Source organism: Larus michahellis, chromosome 9 (genome assembly GCF_964199755.1).
Source record: "Larus michahellis chromosome 9, bLarMic1.1, whole genome shotgun sequence".
Taxonomy (NCBI): domain Eukaryota; kingdom Metazoa; phylum Chordata; class Aves; order Charadriiformes; family Laridae; genus Larus; species Larus michahellis.
This window is the reverse complement of record NC_133904.1, coordinates 31,228,038-31,253,561: the sequence shown is the minus strand read 5'-3', so window position 1 is coordinate 31,253,561 and position 25,524 is coordinate 31,228,038. Positions and strand designations below refer to the sequence as shown.

The window sequence follows — 25,524 nt, the reverse complement described above, 5'->3', positions numbered from 1 at the left end:
TTCGTTCACTGATGTAATTAATAATTGAATTTACTTCCTAGGGGCTGCTGTAATACAACACTGAAGACTCTGTTGCTTTGCTGCCAGAACGGAGAAACAGATGTGGTGTCAAAGGCTGCCGCTGCCTCGCTTCTCTGGTGGAGCAGAACCTCTCCCCGCAGGATCATTTCATGTCCAGTGTTTTTGGTCTTCTGTCTTTTCTGAGACAGCAAATGGCAGTAATTGTAACAAGGGCTGTTATGAGAAGACATATTTGACTGGCCAAAATCATCCACGGTTATACGATAAAGACGAAGACCTCTTCAATTAAAAAAAGAAAAAAAATCAGATGTAGTTTGGGTTTAAACTTGTGGCTGAAGTTGAGAAGGTTCTCCATTATTAGTTCAAGTGGTCCATTCACATCTCATAGGGTACTTTATATAGAAGTGCAAAAAAAAAAAAACAAAACTACTGTGTTGTCTCCGAGGTCACTCTTCCTGTTGATTACCTCCCTTCTAGTTGCATTTGTTTCAAAACTCATAGGATGCAAATTCAAGGGTGGCAGAGCATTTTGCTTGTAGGTGTGGTTTGCAGTAAGACTTGTGATCGCAGAACTTGCTATATTTGAGGTTGTCGTGTAGATCATTTCAGTCCTGAGGCTGGTTTGGAGATGTCAGTGCTGCACAGAGCTGCCATCACCTCTCCTAAATTGCTTTTTCTTTTTCTTTTTTTTTTCCTCTTTTTTTCCCCTCCCTGTGTTTTGCAGTTGAGAATCAAAGGAATCCCAGCTGTATTTCCTGAACTATTTGCTGTAGTGGAAATGAGGGGCACAGAAGAGAATTTGTTTTATGCCTCCCAAGGACTCCTGAAATTATTCCTTACGTGCAGTTTTCTGCCTGCCTTGTGTTGTCCAAGCGGTTGCAACTGACCGTTGATCCTCAGTTCCTGCATGGGGAGTTTTTAAGATAAATGCCTTAGAAATCATGACTGGAAAAGCAGAAGTTTCTAGGTGTTGGATTGAAGTGTGTTTTATGAGGGCATCTCTGCTAGAAATATAGTCGATTCATATCTGGTTAGGTTTGGCGGGTGTTTTTTTTTTTTTTTTTGTGGAGAGTAATACAACCTAGTGTTCGTTGCTGTCACTTTTTTTTTCTGCATACTAACTATTGAGCTACTAGTGCAGTTGTCATTAATGCAGTTTCTGTGACATTTCTGTCAGCACTTTCTTTCACCAAGGTCTACTCTTCTTCTGTAGCAAAGAAAGATCTTCTCAACTTTTAACTCTGCTTATGAATCTTTCTTACATACTTTCTAATTGGTTACTAATAATACTAGCTTGAAGGGCTTCACCTCATGCTGGAAGGGTATGACAGCTGTTAGATTTTTCCAGGATTATCTCTTTTAACTAACTCAGATTTCTTAATTTAGAATGTTCAAGGTTTTCCTTAGTGATAGAATGACAAATTCTGAATGTGATGGGTAAATAAAGGAGATTGTAAGATAATGCCAATTTAATTCAGTAATTTCAAGTAGACTAAGGTCAGGCAGTTGAATAACTTCTGTAATATTCTGGTTTTGCTCAAGAAAGAGAGAGAAAGGAGTATCCTTCTATTTCCAGTCTTAGTCTCTCTTCAAAATATATATCTATATGATTGGCAACCGAGTATGTGAACGTTGGGCAGCTGCTGTGTAGTGCAAGCCAGTAAGAAAGAGCTAGATAGTGCAAATATCTTCCTTTCTTGAATTGTTACAAATAGCATAGAAATCAACTGCAGAGTTATCCTTTCATATCTTTCTCATCCTTGCTTCAGGTCACTCACTGATGAGCTTCCTTCTTTTTGTATGTGAGGGAATTTATCTTGATGGGAGCTTTTACCAAGTGACTTCTTCCCTCCCGAAACTCTCACTTCATGCCCTGTGTAGTTTGTCTAATGGAAATAAATTCCTAAGAATTATAGACGGACTCGGAGGAAGGCAGGCCTACAGGTTTATAAAGAGGAGGGAGTTCATATTATGACACAGACATATATACGGTGATCCCCTGAATGATGACTGGAAGGAAGAGTTCCCATCTAAATGGAATAGCGCATCAGTTAGATTAGATTACTATCCTAAAATACTCTGTTTCTGCATATTTTAATATCTAAATGTAGTGATTTTTCTGCCTTTATCTAGACTGATATATTTGATGGTACTGGTCATCAAATTTCTGAGGAAATGTACCTTTTCTGCTTTGAAAAGTAGAGCTCTTGGGAGATTGTTATGGAAAATCTGGATCTGAGAATAATTGTGTCCCCAGGCTATGCCAGCCATTGCTACAGTTGAGTTTGTCAATGCCTACCTCATATAGGCATATCTGAATAAACTCTGTCCATCATTCCATAGTGTTACAGCAAAAGCAGCAATTTTTGTTGCTGTTGTGTCAGGCGAGAACAGAAATGTATTAGTGGTATTAAAACCTGTTTTAATAGAATGACTGGTTAAAGTCATGGTGGGTTCACCATACTTTTCTCTGCTACTGTTACCCCTTTTTCCTAGAAGCCGTCTTGGTTTGGTGGACATCTTTATTCCTGCCACCTCCTCAGGCTTCCCCCTTGGATCACCACTCCCAGTATGAATAGGACTGGTGTGCCAGCTTCGTGGTTGTGGCCCATGCCTAAGTGAGCTTGGAGATACCCAGGGAAGCCCCCGCTGTGGTCTGCTGTGCCGGTGCAGCATATTCCCTCTTTGGCGTGTTGTGCTGCCAGGCCTGGTGCTAGTGTGTGCATCACCTGTGCTTAGCAGAAGAGAGAAATAAGACTTGGAAGGATTTTACCGAGTGTTGGAAAGTTCAGGGTGGGATGGATCCCCTCCTTAATCCCTAGTGTAAGAATAATCCATATGCTAGCAGGTCAGAGACTACTGGAGAGCGCATCAACAGCTGCGGGAAAAGAGGGCAGAAACAGTATGTAAGAGTTTTGAGATGATTATTGTAAATTTTGAATGTTAGAAACCTTTCCAGGATTTTCAGTCTCAGCAGAGAAATCATGCAATTAACTTCACGGAATGGAACAGAATAGGGAGCTTGAACATTTAGTTTGCTTTCAGGTTTCAGATACTCTAGAAGAAGGCAGAGGTATTGCACTGTCATTGTCCTACAACTGTTGTTAGGATTGTCACCCTGAAATTTTCTATCAGCTTCATGCTTATTAAAAATATTTGCATTACTGAATCAACTCGCATTGTGTAAACACCTTGGATTCTGGTCATGCTCTGGTAAAATCAAGGAAAGATTTTCATACACTGCATTAAAGTTTAATTTAATATCTAGCAAATAAGGTAGTGGCAATGTTAAAAATAGCAAGTTTTGTCATTCCCAGAGCCGTTCAATACTGAGAAACTTACTGAAGTGGGTGGTGAAGACAGAAGATAGGGGAAGAATACAAAGTACTTCATTTCAACAATCAAATGTATAATATATAATGGTAAAACCTGCTTGCAGGTAGAACTGCTGCCTTTTTTTGTGTTTTTGTTTTAAAATAAATAATTTGTTTTAACGGAGGCATCAACTTGTAAATCTACAGAGAATAACAAGTGATATTACTGCCCCCAGAGGGGCAGTGTGCAATACAGAATCCCGAGTTATTTACCTATTATTATCATACCACATCATTTTGAAGCAACAGATTTAAAACAAACTACTGCTGAGTTTTACAGGCAGCAGCAGTGCACAGTAAAGGAGACTTCCTTAAGATTGGCACGTTCTCTCTACTTTTGCAGTGCCAAAATTGGACTATTTTTAACTTGATTTCATTGCAAACTGTGTTGAGAAATGATCATGAGACTTACCTGCCTAGACAGTCTTATTTGCTCGTATTTCACCTAATGGTAATGAAAAATGAGTGCTATTTTCCTTGCTTGTCAAAAACGAGTTATTTAACCCTGATGAATGGACAGTATGATAATGTACCTAATACTTTTACAGCTGGTGATACAGAGTTGCAGAAACTCTAATTTACTGTGCAACTCCAGGACACAGATATGGTAAGGGACGCCTTTTATGTAATAAAATTTTTTTCTTTTACTTCGCAAGAGCTACTTGCACAGAGTTTGACATCTACAAGTAAATCCTGAAGCTATTAAAGTTGGCATGAGTTTTGAAACTCAGTTTGAGGTATGGATTGACCCTGGTTGTGAGCAGCACGATGAGTCCTCTCTCGTTATGGAACTGAACTCATACTTCATGGGAATCTAGCTGTCAATGAGCAGTGCCTGCCGTGCTGCGAGTAGTCTGTATGAGCTTTACGACTCTTCTCAGATGGTTAACTTTAAAACATATTCATGGCTACTTGCATGAACTTGCTTTGAACTAAAAATGTGTTTATGTGCTGATTTCCCAAGTGATTCTGTCGTGTAATGTGAAGATGCAAACTACAAAGTGAGCTAGTGTAGGTGTAATCCACAACTTCTGTAGTCTTCCGTCAGTAAATCTACCTTCAACCTTTTTTCTTCTTTTCCTGATCAGCAAGAAAAATTTGCTTATTGAACAGCTACTGAAAAAATCCTCATGATTTTGCACAGTTTCCAAATAAATGTAACAAAACCTGTCACAACTGGTATTCCTACCAAGGATGGTGGGTGATGAAAGTTTTGGTGTTTGGGTATTAGGTATATTGGTAGTAGTCTTGGGTGAAAAGTTTACTTCATGACTGTTTCAAGGTAGTTTTATTTTTACTTTCAGCCAAGACTAAACAAATGCAAACTAATAACTAGAATTAAGACCTTTTCAGGCAATTTTAATAAAGATAATTTTAAGTGAGAATATAATGCTCCTGTTTAGAGAGCAGTAAAACTTGTCTATTTGCAAGTTTCCTACTTAATGAACTCGGGAGCAACTTGATGGATAAAGACGCAAGAGAAGCCTACGTCTAGTGCAGATCTTTGAAAGATTGACAGATACAGAGATAAAAGAGATTAAACATAAGAAAGATAAAAACTGCAAAGGATTTTTTAAAAAAGTCTGAAGTAATAATATGGATTTAAGAATAAAAATGGTACAAAATGACAAGAGAAAAGGATGAAGGGTTTCAGGAATAAGATCAATTTAACAGTAAAAGCAACGGAAGCTGACAGGGAGAAGAGGGGAAGGCTGCAAGGAAAGATAAAAACTGGAACTAAAGATGTACTGAACTGAGAAGGAAAAGGAAGTCCAAAATCCGTTCGCAAATAAAAGAACCAATAATTAAAAAGGTGATGTGTTACTGTGAGTGTGATGTTGTTTTCACAGTCTACTAGTTTTGTGTCTTGGATAGCGTTGAAGTTTCTTCTGTCTATTAAGCAAAAGAAACCTTAAGGAAAGTATCTATACTTCCATTCTTGTGGAAATCAAAATGTCGACAGCCTAGTAGGCACCAAAGTGATAGTGAAACCTTGGTGTTGTCTCCTTCAGTCGTACTGCGTATGGGAGTGAATCCAACTTAGCCTCTGTCATGGTTGTCTGTTACTCCTGTATGGCTTCACTGGGCAAAACAAGTTTCAGGAGAAGTGAGATGAGGCAGTCAACTTCAGCTGTCTTTCACTGTTGTTGTTAATGTCCAGTTCTTCCTAGATAAATATTTCTCAATTGACAGGCATATTGATGAATATCTGCCTGGATGTAAGCATTATTTTTTTGTAGTCTGTCCTTTCCTTCTCCTTTCGGTAGTGGTGGTATGAATGTTGTTCTGAACAGGTCAGCCCTGAAGTGGTCAGGCAGTCGGGCTAGGTGATCGTTGTAGATCCCTTCCAATGGAACTGGTCCGTTCTATTGAACACGTGTGCCCAGAGTCACTGTCAGCACCTCTAAAGTATCCTGCTTTTTGTTGTTGTTGTTTCTGAGCCTTTCCTGTATTTTGTCACCTTTTCATTCTGTCTTAAATCTGACTTGTGACTCATGCTGTACCTGTTTAAATTGAGCTGATCATTTTTTTTATAATGGCAGACTGTTAATTATTCTCTTCTTGTTTTACCTGGAAAAAAAGTTGTGTAAGGGATCTTATACTTCTCTAACTCATGTTGGAGGGCTTCATGGGGATTAGTTACCTGTATCTACATGTCGCACAGTTCTTAATTAAAACTGTGTTGCATTGCCATTTTGGTTATTTATGGTGTAGTAATCAAATATCAACAGATAGCAAGATGGGTAACACGTTTTTGCATTTTACCAATACAGTATAAAGCCATTGTTCTTTTGAGCTGGTGTGTAAGTACCTGTGAATGTTGGGTTTCAGCCGTTCAGTAGGCACTGGCATTGCATTTATTTTTAATGCAAGGCATGTATCTGCCAAATGGAAGGACACCCACCGTGCACAGTAGGTGGGTTATGACTGAACAAATTGATGTTCTCTCAGCCATTGGCACTGCATTTTTTTAAAAAGAAAAAAAGGTATATAATTGCTAAAGAATATAAAAGAGAACAAACAAAAAAGGAAGTCAGAGTAGGTTGGTGTTCCTGGCAATCAAGTATTTTCTCAGATGCTTTAATTATGGCTGTGGCACAAATTGTTTTACACTTGTGCAGAGCTTTTATCAGAGCTGCTTACCAGACTGATGAGTTTCTTGGCACAGAGTAATTCACAGTTGTGGCTTATAATGGTAAAACGTTTTTAATATGCTATTAAGTTGATAGTTTTTTTTAATCTGTACTGGTGTGTGGGGTTATTCCTCCCCGAGGTGCAGGACCCTACACTTGCCCTTGTTGAACTTCATTAGCTTCCTCTCCGCCCAACACTATCATGTCCTGACCTCGCTGAATGGCGTCACAGCCTTCTGGTGTGTCAGCCACCCCTCCCAGCTTTGTGTCATCAGCAAACGTGCTGAGGGTGCACTCTGTCCTCTCAGCCAGGTCGTTGATGAATCTGTTGAACAGGACCAGACCCAGTAACGACCCCTGGGGAACACCGCTAGTTACAGGCCTCCAGCTGGACTCTGTGCTGCTGATCACAACCCTCTGAGGATTGTTCTCGATCCACTTCACTGTCCATTTCTTCATGGCAGATTATTTGAATCTTTTCTGAAAGGTTTTTTTGGCCTATACAGACTTCTTCTATGTGGATAAGTCATTTTTTTGTCATTCTTCATTTTACACATACGTGTGAGTGTATGCACAAGATGAATGTTTCATGAGGTGGTGTGTCATGGTCGTAATAGCGGGGAACCAAGTTGTTGAAGATGACTCAGAGAAGCAGACGTAGAAGAATCTTTCAAGCCTGGTGAGAAAATCTGGCTGCAGGAGTTGCTCTGAAAGATTAAAACAACCAGTTGCCTAAGCATAGGGAAGGGGTGTGTTTACGAGCTGTTGGCTCATTGCGTAGGATATGATCGACGGGATGTAGCAGGCCCAAAGTAATAGAAGCACGTATCTTAAATACGTGATTTCTGTGGCTGAATTGTTAAGAGAGGAAAGCTTAAAATCATTATTATTTTGTACTTTTTGTGAAAGAAAAAAGAACATGAAATCTGTTTTCAGCAATCAAAATACCTTGGAGGAAGGAAGTAAGAAGTTAGGAAAGCAAGAGAGAAATGGCTAGAATCATGGGAAATAATTTCTTGGGTGTTCTCTAAGAGCTGTGTCACCCGTGTCATGGTGGACTGGCACTGCAATATTTTTTTCTGCTCTCTCTTCACACGACCACTTAGAAAGGAAGTCACTTCAGAGAAAATTATTTCTAATTACCCAGAGAGATAAAATTTTAGAGTGGGGCACTGGGATTTAGCCAAGTGACAGCCATTAATGTTAATGGAACTCATGCAACTAAATCACTCTTCACTTTTATGAAAAAGGTGTCCTAGAGAGTTTACATAAAGACACAGTTGTCTGTCACGCAGCTGGACTATAAATCACCGCTACTGTGTGTACAAGTAACATAGCAGGAGAGGCGGACAATTTAGTATAGTGATATTTTTTTTCTGAGCTTGGTGGAAAGCCACTTTTTATGTACTTGAAGGCTGTAATTTTTCTAATGCTTTTTGGTAATTAGCAATTTGAGCGTATTAATAATTTGGAGTGGTCGTGGTGTTGTTCCTCGTGACAGTAAGTGATGTACTCACTCCGCATCTCTGTAGCGGCTGTGATGTAAGGTAAGCTGTGAGGCTAAACAGTATTCTGCTCGATACAGTCTTTCAGCTTCTTGCCTAACATGGTTCCCCTATTCACATCACCTGTTGCCTTTACTGGCTTTTCTCCCTCTAGCATTAGGGAAAATATGATAATTAATGCCCAGCAGCTGTTTCAGGATAGAGTAGGGTAGATCTCAGTCTCAGATACCCTGTATTACTGTAGTTAGAAATGTCTTAAATTGTGATTGCATAGTGCAAAAATTATCTAAAAAAACTCTGCAAGTTTCTCAAAATGAGTTGCCGGCTTTTGTCAGCTCGGTGTGTTTCCAGTCGGTTAAATCATTGGGCTTTAGAAAGCTTTCCTCAGTAAACTGCTTTTATGTTAAGGTATGTCTGGAGAGTGAAGTGCCTAATTCCAAGACAAAATACGATCAGAAGATGAGTCATCTGCCCCTAAGGCACTTCTGTATCCATAGTTGTGTGATGAAATGTTTGGAATATGAGTCTGTGTTACATGGGTTTAGCCGTGTTCTGTGTCACAGGATACATATTGTGTGTCGTGAACGTACTTCTTTGTCCTCCGACCTGATGGTCAATTTATTTCAGAAATTCCAAGATACCTATGTTTTAGATGTCCAAAGCTGCCTTAGAGCTAAGGTAAGGGTGTGTATGCTGGCTAGGGTGAAGCATAAATCCATGTGGCTTCAACAGCAATTAGGTCAGACTTTGTACAACTGTTATTTGGAGACCTTTGATCCCAGTGTCAACTGCAGCTCTTTCTTGAAGGAAAATTTCCATATCACACTTTTGTTGAAGAAATATTTTTTTTTTACTCCTATTTCTCTTTTTGTTTGGGGGGAAAAAATCCCCCCCAAAAAAAGTAGTTAAAAAACCTAGCAGAAATACAACCAGGTCTGGATGAAGAATTCTGTTATACTAATTCTTGGTTAACAGATAAAGTCTTTACGTTTTGGTTTTGTAGCAGAATATTTCGGGGAGTGGTATTACAGATAAAGCACTACTTTCAAAAAGACTCTGACCAAACATAAATACCCCAACCCCCCAAAAAAAACAAATCGCCAGAAGAACCTGTTGACATCCCTGACCCAGTTTATCTTTTATGGCTTTTAGGATTCAAATGAATCCTAATTAATTCAAATGAAAAATGCCACAAGCTTAAAACTGTTAGCTAAGTAGGAAGACTTCTGGCTGGTTTTCTGGTGTGCTGTTCTGGTAGCATGAGTTGGAAAGATGGCACTGTTAATCACATCCTCTGGTATGTGTAAATACAGTGATTTACAGCATGTGATTTAATCTCCATGAAAACAAGACTTACAGGGTTTCATAAGAGTTCATTTAATAGTAATAACATTGATGGCACATTAGGTCCGCTGAGCTCAGGCGATTTAAACGCAGCGAGGATTTGTCATCTGGTGATTCTGTAACCTTTAAGCCTTTTCCAGTTTATGTAGTACGCTGTAATCCCCGTTATGCTCTGGGCTACGGTAAGGCACTGAATGGCAGAAGGGCAATGTTTGCATTCAACTTAAGATCTTTAGCTTTCACTTCCTTTATTCAGCATACTGCAGCATATCTGCTTGGGAATATGACCCTCTGATTTACAGCATTATTCTGCTTAGTGCTTCGTTGAGAAGTGTTTTCTAGATCCAAACTCTAATATTTATTTAAATTTATTATAAATACGATCTTATAAACTTAAACTTACTTTCGAAACTAGCATCAAAGTAGATTTTATGTTGAAGGTACTAATGTTGCCTCTCCTGTTTAGCAAGTTGAATAAGTCACTGCCAGGTGGTTTTTTATTACTCCAGTTCCAGCCTTCCATTGTGATTTATTATTTTTTTTTTAATTGCTATTATTATTTAAATAAATAGTTGGCATCTTGTCTTTGCACTAAAAACATTGTGGAAGTGAATTACGTAGGTCCTGGAAGAAAATGGGGGAAGGGGAATTAAATAGGAGTGTTAAATTTTTGACTCTGCACAGCCAGCATCCATCACTAACTCTTGCTGCAGAAGATCATAAAACCAATAGGAAAGTTCGTTCCATGTATGACATCCAGAAAACTTAAGCTACTGAGTGCTTCTTTAGTATAAAAATAGAGATATTAAAAATACAAATTTCTATATAATAAAACTTTTTTACTTGGGAGATAATTCATTGCAAAAAACAGGTGAATGTAGCGCTTTAACATCCCATTAGAATTCTCCCTATTCGTGTTAAGTCTGGACATGTAAAATCATTACTTTAAATGCTTTTTGCTTTTTATTCCTTTTTATTTTATTGTTACTTTATTACTATTATTCATTTTTACTGTTTTTTACTATTTAAAATTACATTTACAAAAGAGCAGATTTATGATTTCTAAGGAACTCAGATTTTCTTTTGCTCTCTGAATATAGGAAGGTGGAGACAGAGGATTAGAGAGGACGAATAAATGGATGATTAAAACAATAAATAAATTCTTCAGGTTTTGTAACTTGGATCGAAGCCAAGATTCCAGTGGTTGTATTCATCCTTGACCGAGCAAGCTGCAGGAGGAGAGCACACGCTGAGAACAGTGGAATATACAGCAGCAGCAGTAATGCAGAAGCACGGCTAATTAGAACTCCTGTAGGCTTTATCAACAGGTCTGCAAAACACAATAATTAAGATTTGACTGTGAAAACATGTCACTTTGATGTTTTTGAGATGAGACAACCTAGCTTAAAATTACCCCGTTGAAAATTATCACTTAAAATCTTTTTTTTTTTATAGCCGTATATATAATGCATCTGCTACTACTAGTGACTTTTTGCAATTACTGCAATCAAAGCTAGCACTAATTTAATTTCTCAATAAACTGTACAATACATAATACATTCCTGCAGGCTAATACTAAAGTGAGGCTAGCGAGTTGGTTGAAAAATACTTTATTTTGGTACAGCCACAATGTACCTGAGGGGTATGTTTTGAGGTAGGAAAATGGCTGTATGCAGTAGGTTCAGAGAAGGTGAGGGGATGGCTTTCTGAGCTGCTGGTCCCAGTCCTGGCCTCCTTGAGAAGTCCATGCTCCGAGACCTCAGTTCAGGCTCAAATCTCCTCTGCCCTCTCCCACTGAAGTAGACAGAGCCCTTGACCTGGACTTCCACAGGAGCTGGAGAGCTTTCCTGTCTTCTCAGTTCTTCCAGTTACGGACTTGTATCCCTTCACATAGGCCAGCTGCAGCCCTGCATCCGAGACCTCTGCTTCCCTCCTGGCACCGTGCCGTCTCTCCCAAAAAATCATCTGATCCTTCCAGGAAGACCTATTCTTAGAGTGACCTGCCTTGGAACAGGGCTGGCCCCGTTGCCCGTCGTTGTTTGGACAGTCCTCTTGCATTTTAATTGACGTCTTTTTCTTTCTTTCTTTCTTTTTTTCTTTCTTTCTTTCTTTCTTTCTTTCTTTTTTTTTATTTGTCATACTCTCACCAGGGTGACCTGAGCGAACTGGGGAAAGTGTTGATGCAAGGATCTTTCCGTGTTTGGACGGGACACCGAAAAGGTCCGACAAAAATGAAGGATCTTGCCAGGTTCAAGCCAATGCAGAGGCATCTCTTCCTGTATGAGAAAGCCTTGGTCTTCTGCAAGAAGTGAGAGGACCATGGAGATGGATATGACAAAACCTCATCTTACAGTTTTAAGCATTTTTTGAAAGTAAGGAATTTTTAGTTGGGGCCATTGCCTTTTATATTGTAAATCAGTAATTCTGCAGACCCAGAGAGTGTATTTCCTCTGTCATGGTGACTTGTTTCCTGCTGTTACGGGTTGTAATGCCCCGTATGGAAGTGCCATGCCCCTGCAAGGCTGTTGGTTGTAATATACTGTGAGGAACCCCATAGCTGAAGCAGCAGCTGGGAGAGCCTGTGGACTCAGTGTCACATATGTGGTGGCATCTGCTGGGGAGATGGTGTTGTGGGCAAGTCCCAGGGATGAGAATGTGCCTTCCCCCCTCCCCTAGTCCCCTTTCCAGCAGCGGGGGCGAGGGCATGAAACTGGGGAGGCTCTTCCCCAGCCCAACTGGGAGAGCAAGGGGTCTCCTCATGTCCATGGTCCCCAGGGAGGTCCCTTGGGCTGGGCTCCGTCTGGTGCCCAGCCTGGAGGAGCCTGGCTGCTCCCGAGCCCTGTCTCCCAGCCAGGGGGATGCGGAGAGAACTCTTCCTCCTCTCTCATTGCCTTTCTCCTTTGGCAGGCTCTAACTGCAGCTGAAAGGACAATTATCAGATGAAGAGAGTAGCCTGTGGCAAAATATGAGGGACATAAACAACTGTCTCAAGCCTATAAATGCTAACTATGGTCAACAAAAATCCCAAACTGCTCCTCTAAAAGAGACCTCCTGGCGTTCTGCGGGTGATGAGTGCTTCTAACACCAGCGTTTTGTCTCAGTACTCTGCCTTGTTTTTCTTAATAAGTAAAAACCCCATATGGGTATATCTTAGAATAGGAAAAAACCTGGGCAGTTGGAGTAGATGCTGCAGGTCCTTGATCTCAGCGGGGTCTGGGGACAGAGGTGCCACGAGTCGTCGGAAAGCCATGTAATAGTAGATAAGTCTGTTCAGCTCCAGCGCACGTTACAAATTGTGTATTAAAAGCAAATCCCAGGCCATATGTGAAATGTTTTTCCCAAACAGCATCATTTTCTTTCTGGAGAGCTTGTTTTCCCTGTAGCGCTTGTTTTGCCATACGTGCTTTTGAAAGAACTGAAAAGGTGGTGTGGGGAAAGCCTGCTCGGAGGAGAAAATCCTGTGCTCAGGAATTCAGGCAATGTGGCCAGGATTTTTCTTTGCCTCCAGAGGGCTCATTTTCCAGTTGTTTGCGTTGCCACGAGAGGTTGGGGTAAGAGAATCCATGGATGCTGCAGGATTACATCTGCACGCATCCCTTCTCAGAATTGCTGTCCTGAGGGCAAAATCATGTTTCTGGAGCTTGACATTTGTTTGATTCATGATGGCACCAGGACATTATTTTTCTTCGCAAGGGTGTTTTCTGGGGATTCGGAATTAAAGCAAGCCGTTGGGTCGAAGCTGTGTAACTGGACGTCTGTAAAACAAACATTTACGTACGGAGTATGTAAAATATCCAGTGGTCAATACCTCTTCATCTGAGATTCAGCGATGTAGAGGATGCAGGTTCATAACTCGCTGCAACGCCAAGGAGGTGAGTCTGCCTTGTACTGCCCTGGAAGGCGATGCAGAGGAACGCCATCCCAGAGCTTCCCACCAGCCCACCTCGTCTGCATTGCAGTCAACGGCTGAGGGACAGTAAATCCTGGCCAGGGGGGGACACAGAATCTCAAAATCTGCTAACGTGAACGGACAGACCTTAAATATGTCTATTGCTGGCACTTCTCTTCACATCCTCATAGTAGATCATGTAAAATTTTTAATATCTCGATGCCTGGGCAGTTTTGTAGGAGCCTCTGTATAATTTGCCGTGTTAAACAAGATGCACAGAACTGGAAATTGCGGTAACTGGATGGGGTGCCCTTTCAACATCTTCCATAAATTTATTTTTTTTAACTTTTAAGTTTTTTAAGTGTTCGTAACATCAGGATGGAGCCTGATCCAGCTTTCGAGGGCATCACGGCGCTATACTGCGCAGGAGAGAATTTTCCAAAACGTTCAGGACGATGCTGCAGATTTTAACCCGTGTGTTTTTTGAATACCGGTGGATGTGTGTAGAACTGCCAGTGGTCACTGGCTTTGATCACCTTCTTGCAAGCCCAGTCCTGCTCAGCGCAGGTCTCTCGACTTTTGTCAAACGTGGCTGTACCGGAGCGGTTGAGAGAGGGATGCCAGGCAAAGAGAGACTGGGAAATACTGACCGCTCTTCAGCGCAGCGCCTTTCCGCATCTGGAGGCAAACGCTTTCTCCAAAGGTCAGAAGAGCTCTGCTGCTTATGCCAGTGAAGAAATGACAAAAGCTAACTAGCAACTTGTTTTCTGTTTCCTGAGGCTGTTGGTGGTCACTGAAAATGGGCGCCGACGTTTGAAAACATAACTAGGAACAGAAAGTTTGCCCAGGTGACCCAGTCTGTAAATCCTCCTCATTAGTTTCTCAGACCAAGAGCTCTGAGGATGCACGTATTAAAGAGGGACAGCAGTGTTAAACAGATGCTCTTTCCAGGGCTTTGTTTATATTTATGCTGATTTATCTAATGTGGTCCGTGTGAATAATTTATGGTAGATGATACCATTATTATTAGATCTGTTTCAAAACGTGTAAGTGGGATACTTTAGCTATTTTGGACCATGCATTAATCAGCAATAAATTCCTAGCAAACTGTGCTTCAAATGAGAAGATGTTTTATGCGATATCGGGTATTAAAGCACTTTTCAGCTCTCTGACGTGTTCGGCAGGTGGGACAGAAGTCTCCTGTTGATGAAGACTTTCTTGGACTCCAACCATAGTTGGAGCTTCTCATTCAGTTGGGTCATGGTGTGCAGATCCTGAATGATTTGTGCCTTTGGCATTTCCATCCACCTTATCAAAAGTGGGCTGTGATAAGGGGTACAGCAGCATCCAGCCACATCTAGCTTGAAATCTGCGTCCTTCCTAAAAGCCAGGTTTGTGGCAGCTCAGGCTGTACATCAAAAAATTGACCCTTCTGTTGGGAACCTTGGGATGATGTCTCAACTACAGGGATAGGCAGGGACCAAAAGACGTTGAACTGAAATTCCTAAAGGAGCTGAGGACTTCACAAAGGGGTCTTAAAGATCACTGAAAGAATGAAACACGGCATCCAGTGAGTAAATAAAGAATCATATGGCAGAAATAACGTATGTAGAAAAACAACGTGCCATGCATTTATAATGCTTCGTGTGCCTCATCTGGGAAACTTCATGCTGGAAGAGGTATGAGATGACTTTTCAGTTAGTTCCACTGATTCCCGAATGAAAAGTCCCCATCGATTGGTTTCAGAAAGCTGTTGCAAATACAACAAGCTGGTGGAAAGTCAGGGGGGATAAGTTAGATAATGACTTTCACTTGCAACTGAAATTAAAGTTGACGAAATATGTTAAATTGGGTGAGAACAGGTTTGTTTAACATGCTGCAAAATGTCTGGAATCGTAGGGAAGAGGGAGAGATTTGTGGTATGGTTAACTTTTTGGTTCTTTTGGATTTGCAGATGAACGTAGTTGGAATAACTGAGAATGTGAAAGGAGATCATCGGAAATTTGAAATCTGGTATAGTGGGCGAGAAGAGGTCTATGTCGTGCAGGTTTGTCGCTTCGAAAGCCTGGGTATTTGTACATCCTCATAACAGCGTTAGGGAAATGCCTCCCCTTGATCTTTATGGGATTATCAGATATTTAACTTGCATTTTCAATTCCTCTTTTCCCAAGACAGCATTCCCATAGTTGTCCCAGCGGCTGGTCCTTGGTGGCTAGTCCAGGACTGTAAAAGTCATCTTAAAGTGGAGACAGAATTGCCCCTTGGAACCAGAGCCTTTTATTCCAGATGAACCCTCCAATAGACCTGGAACTGGACAAAAAAAGACTTTACTGTGCTTAATAGCTTGTATGAATTGGGCTGGGAAATGGGCATCATGCTTTAATGGACACAGGCCACGTGTGCTCCTCTACAATTAGATGTCAGAACTGCTCCCGGAGCAAAGGCTCAGCCTCTGTGCTGCTATTTCCAGCAGTCTTTCGACTCATCTGCAAAATAGTAGCCTGATCGACCTGATTCCTTCCTGATTATTTTTCCCCCCCCTCTTCTAGCATTTTGAATAGAAATTTGTGGAGGTGAAATGTTTGCCTATTGGGGTGTTCACAGGAAAACCCGTTGTGAAAATATGGTTTGGTTTTTTTTTAATAGGTCCTCTGCCCAGCTTTTTTTCTCTTTTCTCTTTGTGAACTTAAATTCACAAAGCAGATGTATGTAGCCAAGTGCACATATATACAAAATGCAGATTTGGCCCTTTAGCTATTTTGTTAAAGGGATAAGAAGCAAACACACGTGCGCTTTTGCCCACACTCCTCGCATTGTAGTGATGGCTCCACAATTTCCACTGTGTTTTGCCTGGATGTAGTGGGGATCATCAATTTTAAAAGCTGAAGAATGTTTAAAATTTAGTGGTGGCTTTGGATAAAAGGGGATTTCAGGTTAATTACAGCATGGAAAAGTAAGGTTTTGTTCATACATTATAATGGGTGATTCTTAATTCAAAATTCAGACACTTTTCTCTTCTTCCAGGCCCAAACAGTAGATCTGAAGATGGCATGGCTAAATGAAATAAGGAAAATCTTGTTCAAGCAGCAGGAGCTTATAAAAGGTACATTGGACCAGTTTCTCTGTGGCATTGACTCTGCAGCAGCACCTTTCCTGTTTTCACATTGCTAATCTTCAAATCCACCCATTCTCACCAGAATGTTGATTTTTCAGAAGCAGCCTGGTAGTAAAATACTGGAGTGAGGCCTTACATTGCCGGGACATAATGTAACTCAGAGCAGTAAAGGCCACGTGCTTATGTGAAAATGAATTACTGAAGTATATATATATTTTTTTTTTTTGGTCATTATTTGGGGTTTACTTCACATTTGTTATCATGGGCTTAATTCAACAGAATACATAGCAGATGCCTAGTCTTAAGCGTATTAGAGTCCACAGTGGCATGCTGGCTATTGGATTTGTGCTAGCGTACCGTCTTCATCATAACGAAGTCTGTGCTTTGCAAGAGTCCCTAGGTCTGGTTTTCTCTAACCAGAAATCGTTAGGGTTGTACAAGACGTCTGACTCTAAGTAATGCTTCAAGTGTGACGGTTGCTAATAAAAAATGGGATTTATGCTGGTGTTTGGCGTCCCCGCAGTGGAGAAGCAGCAGCCCGGCTCGTGCACGGACCAGCTCCCGCTCTCCTCCCACCTGAGCGATGGGTGAGTGCCGGGATCCAGACCGGGGGCTCCCCTGGTACCTCCCATCGCTGGGCACCTTCGGGCTGTGCTGTATCGTGCCTCTGTGTATTTCCCCCAGCTCCGTTTCTGTCCGGGACCCCCGGGTGGGTGGCAGGAGGGACGTGCTGCCATCTGTCCTTCGGTGGCAGAGGTTTGGGGACGGGGTCTGTAAGAGCAGCCTCCAGCGCTTCCCGGCAGCACAGCCTGAGCTGCAGCTCCTCTGCAGATGGAGACGAAGATGAAAGACAGTGCTCAGATTAAGGGGAAGGAATACTGTAGAAACTTTATTTCCCCTCTGAAAAAAATTGGAACTGGGCACTGAAGTCCTTTACTTTTATATAAACATACATCCAAAAGTACCATTATTATTTCTGACTCTGTTTTACAAGACCTTATGGAGTTTGCATTTGTTCATAAAGTAAAACTAAGATTAACTTTTTTTTTTTTATCACTCAGAAAGCAGCAGAGAGCCTCCATAAGCTCAGAAGAGAACGACTCGGAGCGCACCAGCCCCGTGATGCCGGACAGTGGGCTCCCGTCCCCCCAGAACAAGCCCCCCAGAAGTAGGGACCCTTCCCCTTCCCCCGGGGCGGGCTCTGCGGGTGCTGGGGTACCCCCACCCTGAGCTGCACGCTCTCTTTGCAGGCTGGCCGGGAATGTCACAGTCCCTGGAGATCTGCGAGGGGCTGGAGGAGTGGTCGGGTAACCAGTACCTCTCCAACTGCTCGGACACGGAAGAGGAGGACGGGAACCAGCTGGTTAGTACGGAGATGCAATGGTCCCAGAGCTGGGGGTGCTGCTGATTTTGGTCATCTCACTTTGTTTTGAGGTTTTTAAAAGACAGGTAGACATAGTGCTTAGAGATATAGTTTAGTCATGGGTTGTGGCAGAGTTAGGTTGATGGTTGGACTAGATGATCTGAAAGGTCCCTTCCAACCTGGGCAATTCTGTGATTCTACAACGGATGTATCTTGTCCGTGTCTCACAGATTTTCCATATCTCAATTTTGGGGACACAGTTTCCTGAAATAATTTTAATTAACGTAGCTGATAGGGCTTTGTCACCTTCCCTGCGTGACAGGAAATGTAGCTAAATAAGATCATTTTTTCTTACTACCACAGTCTCCAGGAAAATATAAAGCCCTTGCGGACTGCAAGAGGAGAGGATCAGAAGACCTGCTGGTGAAAAACAGGGATGAAATTCAGCTTTTGCATGAAGATGGTGAGGGACAGTGGTAGGTATTTTAGGATTACTTTGCCTTATCTCTCAGAGTCTGCAAGGCAGTCCCCGTGCAACCTCGCTTGCAGCTTCTGATTAAGCTTTAGACTGTTCCAGAAAGCCAGAGAATTCATTCTCTTGCCAAGACTGGAGGCCATATGCACTGGCTTGGCCTGGGGAAACATGTCAGGACTTCCCTTGCCGTGGGCGAGCTGTTTTACCAGCATCCTCACCGTCCCTCTTGCCATGCTCTTCCTGCTTGAGATGATGCTTCAGGTGAAAGCTCTTTGCCTGCCCCAGCTCAGCTGCTGGCTTTGCTCCTCTGGGCTTATTAATAGCAATATTAAGTAATTGTGAGACGTTTTCCTCCCTCAAATGAGTGTTAACTGGTTAATGGCTGTGCACCAGCTTTGTGTTGTATTTGAAGCTGCGGCTCAGAAGATAACGCTTCACGGCTGGTTCTCTCCCATTGCCTGGGAATTCACTGTACCCAGCCTCCTGCCTGTTGAGTCTCGTCCTCTCAGAGGGCAGTGTGCCCTCTTCTGATTTTTTTTTATTTTTATTTTTTTTGGCAACAATTTGGCAGAGATTTCTGGCTGTCTTTCCTTTCCATGTTGGTTTCTGACTAGCTTCTCATCAGTCTGCCCAGGGTCCCATCAGGCTAAAGCCTTGGTGGGGCTGTGGGGAGCGCGATGCTGGCAGGAACCTGGATCAGATTTGTGCAGGCACCGGCCCCGAAATGCAGAGAAATAAGTGCCCCGTGGGGGATTGCTGGCTGACATCTACAGCCCTGGCATTTCAAGGGAAATCCAGCCTGTTATCAAAAGCAAGATGGAAAGCATCGCAGTTTTGCTGAGCGCTCCACACCTCTCGCAGCCACTTCGGCCAAGATTTCGCACACCGAGCTCTTTTTATTTTTTTATTTTTTTTGGTAGTGCAGATTTCCCTGCATGAGTGAGACAGAGAAATGTCATTTCTGAGCATGAGTATTTCCAGCTGCCTGCATCCTGCGTTGAATTTGCTTATAGTACCCTGCCTAAATCCATCCTACCAGTCTAGCTTAGGAACAGGATTGAGGAACGTAATTGCCCTTCCCATCCATGGTCAGTGGAGGGAAACTGGCCCCTCTGGAGATCAATACAAGTCTCGGGCATGATAACTCTCCATTGATGAGAGCTGAGCTCCCAATGTAGGCTTTTTAATTAGATTCCTCAATATAGGTGGGAAGAATACTTTAAATGAATGCCCAGCTCCTGTTAAAACGCTTCCCCAGTTTGAACAAACTGTTGGTTCCAGCAGCAGTTGTGCAGAACGTGCCCGTGTCAAATTGCTCCCGTGTCGGTTTGTTTCTTTTACTAATACTGTTGTTGTTCCAAGGTTGGTGAAAAACCTAAACAGAAGAAAAGAAGGCTGGATTCCCATCCACAGTCTGCAGATAGTAGTGGGCGACTGCAGGTTTCGGAATGCCAAAGTCGCAGGTATCATATAGCACGCCTGGCAGAAATATTTCATAACTCCAGTCGGGTCTTTTAAGCCATTTGCGTTACACTTGATGTACTAAATCTGGCTGCATATGCCTCTGCAGGAAAAAAACCAACAAAACAACAGAAAGCAGCTACTCCAAAAAGCCTGCAAAAGTAGTAAATTAAGCCTTTTTGTTTGTTTGTTAACACCTTAAGATGTTTCTGTGACTTCAGGCGCTAGTAAATTAAAACTAGGCATTTAAAAACGTAGATTTCTTTGCAAGAGCAGTGGGTGGAAGGTGGGGCAGAAGAGACAGAGTCTGATCAGGGATTGCCGGGACTCCTTTGCCTCCGCGCTGCTGTAGCTCAAACCCTGTCTGAGCAGGAGGTCCCTAAGCAAAAATCTCCTCCTGCCGCAAAAGGCGTCGCGGCCCGACCCCCGGCACTCTAAAGGCAATACTCCATTCCTGCATCTCTCTTGCCCTCTTTGCTGCCCGCTCGTTAATCCAGCGTTAGGATAGAGTTTATAAACAAGTCACCAGGTTTCAGCAGAAGGTGTCTAGTCTCAAAAATAGTATTTCTCATTTTCTAGCTGTAAGTGTACATAGAACTAGATAGGGGAGCATTAACACAAGAAGGTGCCTTAAGAGCAGCCTGTCGCCCTTGCTTTGTACGCAGCATCCCCGCTCTGTGGCCTGCCTCATCGCCGCGCCGTCCGCTGGAAACGGGAGACCAGGGTTTGCGATGGGAGCTGCTCAGGGAAGCCACGTAGATGTAGTCCATTTCAAAAAAAAAAAAAAAAAAGAGAGAATACACCAGTTATGAAACAAATTTTGCGAATAGATTTTTTTTTTTTTAAATACTTCCTTTTTGTCAAAATCTTTTGTTTTGATGAATACGAAGGAAGCCTTCTGAAAGGCTTAAAATTCCAGTCAGCTCTTGATGGTTTTGCAGTATTTTTCCGTGCAGTCCTTCCTGCACAGGAAGGTATTTTTCCATCCCCTGTCTTGCAGGGCAGTCAGATTTCACAGGTTGGAGGTTTCCTGCCTTTCCGCAGGGGCAGCTGGGGGTGCGCTGGCGCAGAGCTGAGGTTCCCCTGGCCCTGCTCCCCACCCTGGAGCACCACGTTGGTTTTTTTGGGGAAATCTGGTTATCACATCTCCCTGGGTCCTGGACCATGGGGGAGCTTTCTCCGTCCATAAACGCATCCTGAAAATAGGATGCCGGCAAACTTTGAATGGCGGTTTGCTTTGTCGGGCGTCATATCCCCCAAAGCCCGGAGACTCGCAGCTCCAGGCTGGTTTGCGGAGTTGCTGGGTGCAGACTCAAAGAGGATTTCACAAAGCAAGACCACAAAAAGCTCCTCCTGAAAGCCTCACACCGCTGCCCCGGTGCTTTGCAGTCGTGTTGTCCGGGTCTAGTCGTAGCACCGGGGCTCTGTTTTCCCTGTTAACATTAACCCTGTTCTCTCTGGCTGTTGCTGATCACATCCTATATGCAGGCTCTAGGCACGATTCTAATTTTACATGCGCTCCAGGCCATATTGTGGGGTGATGTAGGATGTCGTCTTGCTGTTTCCTAGAGCTATTCCTAGAGCTTTTCGGGGCCGTCTCCTTATAGCCAGAATGTACTTGCACTCTGAAAACTGATTTTTCAAACAGTACCTCTGCATTTAGCAATTCCCTTTCCTCTGCGGACGGGTCATTTTATACTGCAGGTGTCTTTGTAGCACTGAGTGCTCAGGTTGGGCTCTCTCCTGCTTCTGCAGAAGGTGGAGCTCTTGCTCCAGTTCAGGAGAGGGAGAATTAGGCAGCCAAGCAAAGTAGAGGCAGGAGGGAGCACTGAAACCCTCACATATTATTATCTGCTTGTGCCGAAATGCTGTTTTTCGGGTAAGCAGGGTAAGCTTGATGAACGGGTCAGGTCCCCAAGAGCTTGGAGCGTGTTGGAGTCGCTTCAGAGCCGGGGCAGAGGCAGCGCTGGCCCTTTGCAGGGGTTAGTGCTGCCGTTATTGCTTGGCTACAGGTCCCCACGATAAATAAAAATATATCTCTAATCACATCATTCCATAACCAGAATTCGTACAAATCTTGGGTTTGGGGTTGTTTTTGGTTTTTTTTCTTTTTCAGTGCAAAGCCTTTAGCTGGATAGATGAAACGGTTCCCTTACCTGAATGTTTTTTCTCAGACTTATACTGTGGCCCTAACGAGAACCTCCCGATACAGGATGGCTGATACCTGCACCCTTCCGAGCTGTTCCTCTCCCCTCCTGGTAATTATTCCAGCGATGAGCCAGTATGAATCATAATGAAGTTACCAGGAACTTTTTGCTGCCCAATTGAAGTTATCAGATGTGTGTTTGCTCGGTGCCCCGCTCCCCTACCATTGCCAGCCTGGCAAATCCACCATCCTCTGCCTGGTTCCTAAGGGAGAACCCATGTTCAAAGCCAGACACGCAACACCCAAACGAACACACAGATGATTGTTTTTCCCTTTCCTCACGTGGCTGCATGGGTAGTTTTGCTTATAGTTGAATGGTTACTATTGGCAATGCCATGTAAATGTTGATAAAGCAAGTATTTTGGTCCAAAAGTATTTTGGTCTTTTGCAAAGGTGGTGAGGGAGGAAAACCTTATTAAACATTTTATAAATCTTGGCCTGGATATAAGGCAGGAGGCTGTTTGGGAGGAAGAAGGCTGGCTTGGGGGGCAGTTTGAAAACCAGTTTTCCCTCTGGTGTGCCTCTAGCTGTAATTTCTGAGATTAGCCCTTGCTGCTTTCTTCCGAATAGATTTATTCTGTCTCCTGTGCAAATACATGGGGGATTTTCTTAGGTGGGTGCTGTAGAAATAGTTTTGCATCACAGGTGGATAACGCGCAGAAGTCAAAATTGGAAAAAGTTTGGAGCGAACTCCACTCAGAAAAAGCAGTATCCCAAATATAGCTCCCGCTGAGACCCACCCGTGTGTCGGTAGTTTCAGCTGCCGTGAAAGCGGTCGGGCACTGCCTGGTCAATTATGGGCATTAACGAGGACCGGTGCCTTGGGGAAGGTGAGGGCAGCAGCGTCCCAGTCTTCTTTTCTCTCAGCAACACTGAACAGATGCAAGCGAAAGGAAGCAGGTTGTTCACTCCCAGATTTTCATGAAATGGGGCTAAAGCTTTTTTTTTTTTTTTTCCACCTGACCTTTAAATTTGGGCAGAGAGAAGGGCACATTTCCCACTTCCACTCGCTGCGTGGAGGTTGCATGAGTGATTTCTTTTAGAGGGAGCATGAAATAGATGGGCCTGCATAAAAAACAGGATTCAAACAACCAGATGGAAGCAGTGGTTAATGCCTTTACATGTTACATATATAAAAGAAATATTGCTACAACTTTCAAGTTCTTTTAAACAGCAAAAAAAGAGTTGCAGACAGAAGGTGACTTGAGCCCAAAGGCGAGGAGCGCTTGGAGCAGGGTGGAAGGATGCTCTGTGCCGGCGCAGGAGCACGCACCTGCGTGGTTTAAGGAGGACCCAGGTCCTGTTCCACACGCCAGACCCTCCCAGTTCATTTTAACACCCCACTTGCCAAATGATCTCTCTTACAGGCGTCCCCTGTGTGTGCTCTTCGTGCAATAAAGCCGAGCAAAGGTTTCTCCTGCTGGGTGTGCCCGAAGGAGCGAGCTCAGGTGTCCCCTGCTCCTGCTGGCCAGAGCAGTGGGGATTGTCCTCTCTTGAGGACAACCCTTGACGCAACCCCTTCAGCCACTGGCAACCACAGCAGAGAGGTTTTAAGTCACTGGAGGTTATTTCCATCTACTTCAAAATCGGTCACGGTGCACTTGCTAGGTGGCAAAGTAGGAGCCTCTTAAGTTCCTGTCGGGGCTGTTTATAGCGGTAACAATTCTTGGGGTAACAATACACATTTTGAGGTACAACTGTAAATATCTGTCTCAAACACGCACACATTGCATATTTAATGGTTTTAATCTTTTTTCTGTCTTCCATGGTTTTAAATCTAAGCTTTTCTTAGTTTATGAGGTTGATAAGTTCTGCAAATCTGAACGTACAGCCTGAGATTTTTAACATTTGAAACTTTGCACACGACGTGGTATGTTACCTTAAGTATGCTGTTGAACTAGGCTCTTCATGTATATGGATAAATTACAGTAGAGAATTTTCTCTGACTGCAAGTTTAAATGAACTATATTGTATATGTACCTGTAAAAAAAAAGGTGTTAAATCTATATTTAAAGGTTAAAAACTTGTTAAATAAATTCATATGGAATATGCAATTCTGTCCAAAGAACACCTCTGCTATAATGCTAGAGGAAAAAAAATAACAATTCTCACAGTGTTGGTTTTATTTCACTTCTTTGGAAAAAATCTAACCTTCTTACACGCATTTTGATTTTGAAGTGAGCAGTGGCAGATGATCCGATTAGCTTCTCGCTGGATGGAGCAGCAGTAAAATTGGGAGAGGCACCTTAATGCTCATACTTATGTCTGCAATAGCGGCTATTGAAAACCCGGCCCTGGCTCGGGGTGTCTCCATCACCAGCCTCTCCTGCATCCCAGCGCAGCAGGGACCTCCGGGCTGGGGACCACGGGGGCCGTGTGGGCATCGACAGCCCTTTGGCAGGTGGTGTGGGGGGGAGAGGTGGCTGGGGGGAGAGGTGGCTGGGGGGGCACATCTCACTGGGTGGGAGGGAGGAGACCCCCCCTCAGTGGGGCTCTGCCTCTGGGGACGTGCCGTGGTCCTGTGCGCGGTGCCTGCGGTGCGGTAGAGCCTCTGCCCATCACGGGGGGCAGTTCCCCGAGGCCACGCTGGTCCCCTCTGCACACCTGGAGTTTGCCACGGAAGGAGATGCACGACAAGCCAGCACGGATCAGAGGTAAAGCTCCCCTCTCCTGGGATTATTCCCTTCCCTTGAAGTTGGGAACAGAATTAAACCCACTGGAGACAGCCCCACACAACACATCTGCCCAGCACAGCCTTTCCCCAGGTGATCAAGTGCAATGGAAACATAATAAAAAGAAATAAATTAGAGTCATTGGAATGATCTATTTGGCTAGTTTTTTCGATAAGAAATTTAACTCTGACTTTTTGAAGGGCTTGTGTCAGACAGAAATTCATTCTCACCCTCCTGTAAATCAGGTTATATTTTGCTGCACAGGAAGCGTGTCGGGCTGGTGTCTAATGTGTTAGGGACTGAGCCTATCTGCACAACTGTAAATATGTATGTACGTATGGTTTCTAAGAGGTTGGTTTGTTGTTTCAGTGCTTTCAAACCGGTGACTGATTTGCTGCCACCTCCCCTTCCCTGTGCCTGGGTGCCAGCACCCATCCTGGGCAGGGGCGTCCCGCTGGGGGACTTCCCCAGGCTCGGCTGGGGAGGGCAATACTCTGTTTCCATCGCCACCAGCAGCACCCGTGGCTGCGGTCTCTAATTTAACACCATTAATACGGAGACCAGGAGAGGTAATGAGCTCTAAGCAGTTCTCTTTATAATCCTAGCAAGACTCCACATAAATCATTAGCATAACGCCTGCCACTGCCTTTAGATGAGTTTTATACAGATTTTAGGTAGTTTACACAGTTTTTATGCAGTATTAAAGCAGGAGGAGTGTTTTCTGCTGCCTGTGATCCATCTCAGCTTGACTCATGTGGAAACGTGTGATGCCTCACGTGTTCGCCTCCGGCCTGGGCTCCTGCTACAGTGACGATGCTGGATGCGGGTGTCCCAGGCCCCCAGTCCCTGCTGGGCTCCCCTTGCCTGCCGTGCCGCAGCCGTGCGCGATGCCGGTGGCACACTGGCCCAGGGCAGGTGTGAGCCATGCCCCAGCTCATCCACACCAGCCAGGATTTGGGGGATTT

At 43.5% G+C, this 25,524-nt stretch overlaps 1 protein-coding gene across 46 annotated transcripts in view; it reads left to right on the top strand.

The window, feature by feature from the left end:
- Positions 1-25,426, top strand: part of LOC141748935 (guanine nucleotide exchange factor DBS-like) — a 243,678-nt gene extending 218,252 nt beyond the window's left edge. For 36 of the 46 annotated variants that reach the window (XM_074601727.1, XM_074601713.1, XM_074601746.1 and 33 more), the window contains 11 exons: positions 42-10,706; positions 11,529-11,750; positions 12,286-13,970; positions 15,222-15,314; positions 16,292-16,370; positions 16,906-16,969; positions 17,444-17,550; positions 17,633-17,745; positions 18,109-18,221; positions 19,583-19,683; positions 21,856-25,426. In XM_074601727.1, coding sequence (XP_074457828.1) covers positions 15,222-15,314; positions 16,292-16,370; positions 16,906-16,969; positions 17,444-17,550; positions 17,633-17,745; positions 18,109-18,221; positions 19,583-19,683; positions 21,856-21,902 — 717 coding nt within the window. In that variant the 5' untranslated portion in view covers positions 42-10,706; positions 11,529-11,750; positions 12,286-13,970 and the 3' untranslated portion in view covers positions 21,903-25,426. Of the gene's footprint in view, positions 1-41; positions 10,707-11,034; positions 11,751-12,285; positions 14,116-14,670; positions 14,947-15,221; positions 15,315-16,291; positions 16,371-16,905; positions 16,970-17,443; positions 17,551-17,632; positions 17,746-18,108; positions 18,222-19,582; positions 19,684-21,797 lie in introns of those variants that run through there. The other 10 variants (XM_074601718.1, XM_074601711.1, XM_074601750.1 and 7 more) reach the window with 10 other exon arrangements.
- The last annotated feature ends 98 nt before the right edge of the window (positions 25,427-25,524 follow it).